Here is a 10,369-nt window from a genome sequence, read left to right as displayed (position 1 = left end):
CAATGGGGGAAGATATAATACAACCAGTTTTGGGACTTGGCATCATGGGGATCAAATTCTAATAGCCAGTACCCAAATAGCCCATCATATATTGGCTTATCTAAGTAGCTGATAAGTGCAAAAGATGCTACACTTATAAGGTCGTTCTCGGGTCACATTGCACATAATCGCTACCTTTTATGATTGATTTGGGGCTCAATTGCGTTAAAATGCTTGTTAGTGCCATTGGACCCTAGTCCACACTTGATTAATCATTTTGTAGGCAAAACAATGTGCAAAAAGGTGGAAAAAGGCATGGATTTCAAAGGTAGATTCACGGGCCAAAAATTGAAACCAAGAACAGGCCTGGACGCGCGTCCGAATTATGGTCCTCTGAAGTTTCGCACAACCGAACAACAATCTGCTTTGGACGCCGGGTGGACGCGGCTTGGACGCCCGCGTCCAATTTTCACCTCTCTGAAGTTGGAGTGGTCTGTTGCAGACGCACGGCGGACGAAGGCTGGACGCGCACGTCCAAAAATCAGGTCTCTGAAGTTGGTTCGCTCTGCTGAGGACGTGCAACGGACGCGGGTCGGACTCCCGCGTCTGATTTTCACCCCTTTGAAGTTTGGAAGCAGCGCAGCAGAAATCCCGCTGGACGCGCAGCGGACGCGCGTCCAGTCGGGCGTCCACAGCGTAATATTTTAGCGGTTTGGGCGAGATTTAAATAGAGATTGGGGCATTTTTCTAGGGGATCTCACTCATTTTTCCAGATTAGTCTAGTCTAGAATTTCTCTCTCTAGAATTAGGTTAAAATTCTCTCCCAATTCCACTTCAATTCCAATCACATTTCATTTCAAGTAGCTAGATTTGGAGAAGATTGAGCACATCAACTTTCAATTGATCAAGATTGTTAGAAGAATTCCATTTTCATTCAAGTAATATTCCAATTTCTACTTTTGTTATTCAATTCTTAGTTTGTGATTTGATTTGTGATTTGATTTGTGCTTTGATTTGTGATTTGATTTCAATTCTAGTTGATTAGATTTGCTCAATTGCTTTGATGATGCCTAGTTTAGAGATGTGTGGCTAGTTACTTTGTGGATTTGGACTAATTGAACATGCATGTGTTTCTTGAGCTCTCATATCATATAACTAGGGTAGAATGATGCTTTTTGGATATCTTGATTGCGGTTTGGGGTGTTTGTTCGACCTCTACTCCAACTAGGCCGGTTGGACTAGAGAGCTAGGGTAGAAAGCTTTCACCTATGAGAATAGGGAATGCTTGAAGACCTCACCAACCTCTTTTCCCTCTCACCTTTGAGAAAAGGGAGAGGGAAGGCAAAAGGCACATAACGTGTTTGTCAAAATGCCTCTTCTAGCCTAATGTTCACAAGGATGACATTACGGTCTAAGAAGTGAGTCCATTGACCACGAGAGTGGCAGTGGTGTGAGTGACCTTGTCTCATGTGAGTCCGTTGAGCGTTTTCAAGCCCTAGTACCTTAGGAAATCAAGAGATTGCATGTGTGCTAGATTAGTCCGAATCCTCCTTTCCAATACTTGTTTTACAACCCTTTAGCTTTCGTCTATAAGACATCTTTAGAATGACATACACAACCATCTTGATTAGGACTAGCTTTTGAAAAATAGGCGCTCTTGTGACTAATTCCTTGTCTACCAAATCCTTCCTTACCTTTCCTTGAGACCGACACTCGGGAACTTCTTCCCGTTTTAACACCTACCTCTTTCCATCCACCGCGAAAACTACAACTCATCAAATGGCGCCGTTGCCGGGGAATGGTAACGGTTTTGTGTAGGCAAGTCTATATTGGATTAGCATGAGTAGGTTCCTTAAGTAGAGAGCCTAGTCCCTTTTTACTTGTTTTTGTTCTTTTACTATCACTTTTTTTTGGTTACTTGACACTTTTTATTGAGCTTAACAATTGAGCAACTACTTTTAGTTGCGAAACCATTCTCTTGTTTTTGATTGTTTGTAGTGACAAAGCGTTTGTATGCACACTCGTTCAAGAGGGAGTGAAGGTCTACTTCCACTTAATCCGGAGATTTATGCCATAAATCGGAGGAGAAAGAAGGCTAATAGAGACCAACAACCCCAACAAGAAGATCAAGAAGAAGAAATGGCAACTACTAGTGGAAACATCCCGAACATCAACATGGACGAATCACCAAGACACACCGATACGGACACACCAAGGGAGAATGCTAGAGGAGATCAATTCAATGACCATGAGGCACCTCCTTCACAAAGGGAGGAGGTTCGACAAAGAGCACCGCCCTTACACCCTCAATACTAACCCGAGAATGATGAATACGTTGAGCCTATGCCAAGAAGATATGCACCGGAATTTCAAGAGCAATTCAACAACCCTCTTTAAGACATACCTCCAAGACAACCACCACAAGCTCCAAGACAACAACCACAAGCTCCAAGACAAAGGAGGGAGGCATACTTTGAACCAAGATATGAGGATGACTATTATGAACCACCAAGGCCAAGGAGGAATGCACCACGAGATGATCCGAGGGATCAACCAAGGGAGCAAGAAAGGAGAACCATTGCGGACTACATGACACCGGAGTTTAGTGTTCACAATTCAATATACATTCCACCGGTTGTGGCCAACAATTTCCAAATCAATTCCGCCGTCATCACACTAGTCCAAAACCAACCTTTTGGCGGATTACCGGCGGAGGATCCACACGTACATATCACCCGATTCATCCGATCGTGTGGTATGTACCGTCAAAATGGAGTGACCGAAGAGGTTGTAAGACTTAAAATGTTCCCATTTTCGTTGATAGGAGAAGCCGCAAGGTGGCTTGATTCGCACATTGACAACCATTTCCGGTTTTGGGACCAACTCCACCGAGTGTTCATGCAAGAGTTCTTTCCGTTGACCAAGACATTAAAGCTTAGAAGGCAAATCCAAGACTTTAAACAAGGGTCATTGGAAACCTTAGCGGATGCATGGAGGCAGTTTAAGACACTCAAGCATCAATGCCCGCCGGACGTTCTACACCCTTGGGACGTGATTAGTTCGTTCTACGCCGGCCTCACCGACGAATGTAAACTACTATTGGACTCATCATCGAGGGGATCTTTCGTATCTACAAGTCCCGGAGAAGCGGAAGAGTTGATAAGAACCATCTCATCAAACACCGGGAATTGGTATAATCAAAGAGAGTCTAAAGGAGGTTTGTATGAAGTTAGTGCCAAAACCGCATCTCAAGCCAAAGTGGAAGCACTAGGGCTTGACGTCAAGAGGTTACAAGCACAAATAGAAAAGATGCACAAAGCTCAAAGAGGAGATCCGTGCATGACATTGGCTCTTTATTGTGATAAGTGTGGGGGTGCACATGGAGCACATGAGTGCACTTCCAACTACGAGGATGGTCCGTATGAACAAGTTGAGGCCGTGGGGTATCCAAGGCCAAGTGATTACAATTCTTATGGAAATAACAACACTCAAAATTGGAGGCAAGGTCAACGATGGCAAAATCAACCATCCCAAAATCAATACAATCCTAGGCCTAGTCAAAGTGGGCCGAATTACAATGCTAATTACAATAGAGGATTCCAAGAAAACCGGGGGTACCAATCGAATCAATATATCTAACCAAGGAGGAGCATATAGACCACCAATGTACCAAGGGAACAACCATGGTGCTAATCAACTAAGAGAAGAGGCTCCTAAAGAAAGTATGGAAGACAAGATGGTTAGAATGTTTGGTGAACTAAGGCAAGACATGACCAATATGAGGCAAGAATGGAAGCAAGATTTGAGACAAGAAATATCAACCTTGAGACAAGAGCATCACGCTTCGCTAAGAAATTTGGAGACACAAGTTGCACAAAATTCCAAGGCGTTGGCTGAGAGACCACAAGGTGCACTTCCGAGCACCACGGTGAACAACCCCCGAGAGAGGGTGCATGCCGTGACCCTTCGGAGTGGCAAGGAGCTCCCAGAGCCGACCTTGAAGAAAAGCACCAACTCCAAGAGTCCTATCGAAGAAGAAATAGTCGAAGTAGTTCTTGAACATGACAAGGAGCAAGAAAAGGAAAAATCTCCATTACCTTCAAGTCCGAAAGCCGCTCAATCTCGAGATAAAGGGAAGGAAAAGGTGGATTTACCGATGTATCAACCACCACTCCCATTTCCCGGGAGAGTGAAGAAGAACATGGACAAAACGCAATATGGTAAATTTCTTGAACTTTTGAAACAATTGCACATTAACGTACCATTTCTTGATGCTTTAGGTCAAATGCCACGTTATGCCAAGTTCTTGAAGGATTTGTTCACCAACAAGAGGAAGCTAGAGGAATCGACTACGGTATTGCTAGGGGAGGGATGCTCCGCGTAGGTGCGCCGTCAACCACAAAAGCTCACGGATCCCGGAAGCTTCACCATCCTATGTCAAATTGGCGATGCCGAGTTTAGCCAAGCTCTAGCGGACTCCGGGGCAAGTATAAACATCATGCCTTTTTGTCTCTTTAAGAAGTTAGATTTGGGCACGCTTAAGCCCACTCGCATTTGTATTCAATTGGCCGATAGGTCAATCAAGCAACCCAAGGGGGTTGTTGAGGATGTCTTAGTGAGAGTTGACAAGTTCATATTCCCCGTTGATTTTGTCATTATTGACATGGACCCCGATCATGAGGTGCCATTAATTCTAGGTAGGCCATCCTTGGCCACCGCTCGGGCCCTCATTGATGTGGGGAGTGGGAAGCTTGTCCTTAGAGTGGGTGAGGAATGTGCCACCTTCGACGTGTCAAAATTGACTAAGTACCCTATGACTAAGGATGACGCGTGCTACTATGTGGACGTTTTCCATGAGCACGTTAAGTTGGTTTATCCTAATCTTGTGGGCAAGTTGAAAAATGACGCCCTCTTGAGAGTCTTGGATGATAATGATGACCTTGAATCTTTTACTTTTTATGATAATGCTTTGATTAATGAGAATGATGATAATTTGCATGAGATTGTGTGTGGTGATGATGAGATGCATGTTGATGATAATGTGTGTGATGTGAATGATATTGAATTTGTGAATTTCTTTGATGATTGCCTTGATGATGCTATATATATTCATGAATTGATTGGTGAAGTTGAGGAGGAATGGATGGATGTGAAAGGGATGTGTTGTTGAGTAATGAGAAAATAGAGGAGAAAAAGAGTATAGTAGAAGAGAAAGAAGTGAAAAGTGAGCTTAAAGTCTTACCGGATAGTCTACAATATGCCTTTCTAGGAGAAAATTCAACTTTACCGGTAGTAATCTCATCAAAACTAGATGAAAATCAACAAGACAAGCTTGTGAACTTGTTAGGAAAATATAAAGGAGCAATAGGGTGGAAATTACAAGACTTAAAAGGCATAAGTCCTAGCATGTGCACACATAAGATCTTGCTAGAAGAGAATGTTAAACCCGTAGCCCAACCTCAAAGGAGGTTGAACCCTAATATGACCGAAGTGGTCAAGAATGAGGTAGTGAGACTCATGGATGTAGGAATGATATACCCGATCTCGGATAGTGCGTGGGTGAGTCCTACACACGTAGTGCCTAAGAAAGGGGGTATAACGATAGTGAAAAATGATAAAGAAGAGTTAATTCCTACGCGTAGTGTGACGGGGTGGCGGGTTTGCATAGACTATAGGAGATTAAATGATGCCACAAGAAAGGACCACTTCCCATTGCCCTTTATTGATCAAATGGTAGAGAAGGTAAGCGGTCATGCTTATTATTGCTTTTTAGATGGTATGAGCGGCTATTTCCAAATACCTGTAGCATTAGAGGATCAAGAGAAAACCACCTTTACTTGTCCTATGGGTACCTTTGCCTACCGGCGCATGCCCTTTGGGTTGTGCAATGCGCCGGCTACCTTCATGAGGTGCATGCTAGCGATTTTTGAGGAGTATATAGGGGAGTTCATGGAGGTGTTTATGGACGACTTTACCATATGGGGAGAAACCTATGATGAGTGTCTAAGTAATTTAGAAAAGGTCCTCAAGAGGTGTTTAGAGGTAAACTTAGCACTTAGTTGGGAAAAGTGCTATTATATGGTAGAAGAGGGCATAGTGTTGGGCCATAAGGTGTCAAACAAAGGAATAGAAGTTGACAAAGCTCAAACGTCCGTTATTGACACCCTACCACCTCCTAACTCCGTCACTAGTTTGAGAAGCTTTCTAGGACACGTCGGTTTCTACCGGCGCTTTATCAAGGATTTTCCCAAAATCGCTAGACCGTTAACCAAGCTCCTAGAGAAAGATATAGAGTTTGAATTTGGAGAAGAATGTTTAGTTGCTTTCAAGACCCTTAAGGAGAAATTAGTGAGAGCACCGATTTTAGTTGGACCCGATTGGAATCTTCCATTCGAAATGATGTGCGACGCTAGTGGGTTTTCGGTAGGAGTCGTGTTGGGGCAGAGAAAGGAAAAATACTTTCAACCAATAGAGTTTGCAAGCAAAACATTAGATAAGACCCAACAAAATTACACTACTACCGAGAAGGAGTTGTTAGCGGTGATATTTGGTTTAGACAAGTTTAGATCCTACCTTCTCTTGTCCAAGATTATAGTGTTTACGGACCACGCGACCCTTAGATACTTGATGTCAAAAGCCAAGGCGAAACCAAGATTAATTAGATGGATTTTATTGCTTCAAGAGTTTGATATAGAAATCAAGGATAAGAAGGGAAAGGAAAACGAAGACGCGGACCACCTTTCTAGAATAGAGAACCCAAACTTAGGGGAGGAAAGTGCTAGCATCTTGGAACTCTTCCCCGAGGAGAAATTGTTAAAAATTGATGATGTGCCGTGGTACGCCGATATTGCAAATTATGTTGTAGGAGGAGTTATTCCAAGTTATTTTGATGTGCACCAAAAGAGAAAATTTTTAGCGGAAAGTAGGCATTACTTTTGGGACGATCCCTACTTGTTCCGGGTATGTGCGGATCAAGTAATTCGAAGATGTGTTGCGGGGCAAGAGGGATTAGAAATCATGGGAGATTGTCATGTCGGACCAACCGGAGGCCATTATTCAAGCAATAGAACCGCTAGGAAAGTTCTTGAGGCGGGTTTCTATTGGCCCTCTTTGTTTAGAGATGCTCAAATGTGTGTATCAAACTGTGATCGATGTCAGAGAGTTGGAAACATCACAGCAAGAAACGAAATGCCGCAAACATACATTTTAGCATGTGAAGTTTTCGACATTTGGGGAATTGATTTCGTAGGGCCTTTTCCAAGTTCAAAGGGGTTTAAGTACATCCTTGTTGCGATTGATTATTTGTCAAAGTGGGTAGAGGCACAAGCCTTAAAGAACAATGATGCTAGAAGTGTAATTAGTTTTCTAAAGAAATTGTTCACTAGGTTTGGAGTGCCTAGAGTTCTCATTAGCGACCGGGCAACGCACTTTAGAAATTCATCTATGGAAAGGATGTTGGCCAAATATGGAGTGCAACATAGGGGGGGAGTTCCATACCACCCCCAAACTAGTGGGCAAGTGGAGGACGCTAACCGTGACATTAAAGCAATATTAGAAAAGACGGTTGGAATTCACCGAAAGGATTGGCCCGATCGCCTAGATGATGCTCTATGGGCATTTAGGATAGCGTATAAGACCCCGATCGGAACGACACCCTTTAGACTTGTATATGGGAAAGCATGTCACCTACCCGTTGAAATTGAGCACAAAGCCTATTGGGCCATTAAGAAGTTGAATAGCGATATGGACCTCGCGGGGCGTGAAAGGCTATGGCAACTTGATGAATTAGAAGAATGGAGGTTAATGTCATATGAAAATTCCCGTGCCTACAAAGAACGCACAAAGCTATATCATGATAGGCACATCAAAAAGGGGAGAGAATTCCGGGAAGGAGACCAAGTGATATTCTTCAATTCAAAATTAAAACTCTTTCTGGGAAAGTTAAAATCAAGATGGTCGGGGCCGTTCCCGGTCACCAAAGTTTTTCCCTATGGAACTATCCAAATCAAACATCCAAGCAAAGGAGAGTTTAAAGTGAACGGGCACCAAGTCAAGAAATACTTTGGAGGAATGGAACCACGCGAGGTGGATGCCTTGCGTTTGATGCGAATGGAAATTTGAAAGCTTACAAAGACGTCGTCGGGCTAAAGACGTTAAACGTGGCGCTTCTCGGGAGGCAACCCGAGGTTACTTTTACTTTTAAATACTTTATTTTTCATGTTTTACCTTTAGATCTAGTATGTTTTTGCAGGACCACAACAGGTGAAGTCAAAAAGACCGAAGAAGAACGAGAAAAATTCAAAGTTGGCGAAAGTCCGAGCCTGGACGCCATACCGGACGCGCGTCCGGTCCGCGTCCAGGGGTCCCAGATCGAAAGATCAGAGAGGTGTCTGATGGACGCACGGGCGGACGCTCGCGTCCGACCCGCGTCCATCAGAAGCGGAAGCAGGTTCAAAGACCTTAATTTCGGACGCCCCGCGGACGCACGCGTCCAATGTGCGTCCGACAGAAGCCGAATGCGAAGATCAGAGAGCATAAAATCGGACGCCGGTCGGACGCACGTCCGACCCGCGTCCGATCATACGGAAAATCAGAAAAATAAAATTCCTTTGCTGGACGCAAGGCCGGACGCGAATGAGGGTTTAAAGCAAAATTCTTCCTCTTCTTCTTCATTCTTGCGGACGAAAGCACATTCCAAAAATCACCAAGTAAGTTCTTTCAAGCTCAAAGCTATTCTAAGGCAAAAGTTCAAAGCTTTCATCCTTATACACCCATTCTACAACCAAAACTCAAGGTATGTGCATCTTCTTCAACTCTATTTTCAAGCTTTCACCATTGTTATGACCTTGAATTAGGATTTCTTGCTTTGACCATTGCATTGCTTATTTTTTGTTAGAAATTGATTCCTTAAGTTGTAATGAACATTCTTATATGGATTAATTGCAAATTGTATGGTTAAAACATGAACTTGATTGTTGAAAAAAGCTTGAAACCCTACTTTAATGGTGGAAAAACTTGGGTTTGTTAATTTGTGCTTTATTGTTGCATTTGATGATTGATAAATGAAATTAGATGCTAATCAAGAGTTTATGTGGAACCAATTTGTGATTCTTGACATTGCATTATGCTTAATTGAAAATTTTGATTTACTAGTTTCACAAATTTGAGGATTTTTGAATATTAACATGAAATTGTGATATACGATAGGATTAGCATTGTTTTGTTGATGTAGAATGGTTATGGAGTTATGTTTGAATGGAATTGTTTACTACATTGTGTGATTTGAGAATGAAAATTTCTTAAAGGTTGAAATTTTGGGAATTTTTGGAGTTATGTTGTGAATGTGCATGCATCAGTAACTAGAAGCTTATTAGTGATACATGCTATCTTTTGTCATCTCCTTAGTATAAACACATGTAGTAGTGATAGGCTTAAATGACGATGCCTTTCCTTTTGTCTAGCAAAGTTTAATTTTGAAGAAAATGGTTAAGTGTGCTAAATAATGATGATATTGTTGCGCTAAGTTTTGCCTTTGTATGGAGAGTCAATCAAGCATGGTGTATGGCTATATTTTCTTGAAAATTCTTTAACTTGTTCGTTGGAGCTAACAATGTTTTAAGATGCAATAGATGCTTGTTTGATTACCTAAGTGCTAAGAATTGACTATGCTATGGCTCACATGCTTTATTATTTTAATAGATGCCTCCAAAGACGAGAAGTAAGGAAAGGGCTAAGAAAAGCAAACATGATCGGGAAGGATCAAGTAGTGGAGCTAGGCAAGGCGTAAACGACCTCATAACTCCCGGAGGCCGAGGGTTGGCACACCTAACTGCTAAACAACAAGAAAGGGTGGAGGAGTTGCAAGAGAAAGGTGTTTCAGGGGGGTTCTACTTCGACTACACACTACTCGATGCATACGGGTGTCGAGCAGAAGTAGAGAGGATGATGTCGCAGCTGTATTGGGAGCATCTCTTCAGCTGGAGGGATGACACCTATGAACCGGTAGTGCACGAGTTCATTGCCACCTTTGAGCCTGTGCCATCAAACCACATGTGCACTCCCTCGATGAAGTTCACACTATTTGGGCGAGAATACCAAGTCTCATTGATACAGTTGGGGAGATATCTTGGGTTTTACACCCAAGATGACTTGAATACAGACGAGTGGCGCAACCTCCCCTCAGACTTCGATTTCGACGATGCAGTGGAGGCCTATTGGCACAGAGTTACTGGAGGTGATGGGAACAAGTTCACCGGTACCAAACCGAACACCTCAAAGATCGTCAGCCCAGCACTGAAGATTATGAAGCTTCTACTCAACCTTACATTTGGAGGAAGGCATAAGAACCTCCACAAGGTGTACAGGACTGACCTCTTCCACCTTTGGAGCC

General features: G+C 43.0%; 1 protein-coding gene across 1 annotated transcript; it reads left to right on the top strand.

Moving 5' to 3' along the window:
* The first annotated feature begins 2,568 nt into the window (after positions 1–2,568).
* LOC116004803 lies at positions 2,569–5,149 on the top strand. The gene is made up of 3 exons (XM_031244973.1): positions 2,569–3,484; positions 3,573–4,333; positions 4,502–5,149. The coding sequence occupies exons 1-3, from the start codon at positions 2,569–2,571 to the stop codon at positions 5,147–5,149; spliced, it is 2,325 nt and encodes a 774-aa protein (XP_031100833.1).
* Positions 5,150–10,369: the final 5,220 nt, after the last annotated feature.

This window comes from Ipomoea triloba, chromosome 14, assembly GCF_003576645.1.
Source record: "Ipomoea triloba cultivar NCNSP0323 chromosome 14, ASM357664v1".
In the NCBI taxonomy this organism is placed as follows: domain Eukaryota; kingdom Viridiplantae; phylum Streptophyta; class Magnoliopsida; order Solanales; family Convolvulaceae; genus Ipomoea; species Ipomoea triloba.
The sequence above is the reverse complement of the archived record's forward strand: the minus strand, read 5'-3'. Positions and strand labels throughout refer to the sequence as shown.

Coding starts and splice junctions, on each gene's coding strand:
- LOC116004803 (XM_031244973.1), top strand. CDS start 2,569: ATGACACCGGAGTTTAGTGTTCACAATTCAATATACATTCCACCGGTT. Junction 3,485..3,572: donor CACTCAAAATTGGAGGCAAG/GTCAACGATGGC, acceptor TAATTACAATAG/AGGATTCCAAGAAAACCGGG. Junction 4,334..4,501: donor AGCTAGAGGAATCGACTACG/GTATTGCTAGGG, acceptor CTCTTTAAGAAG/TTAGATTTGGGCACGCTTAA.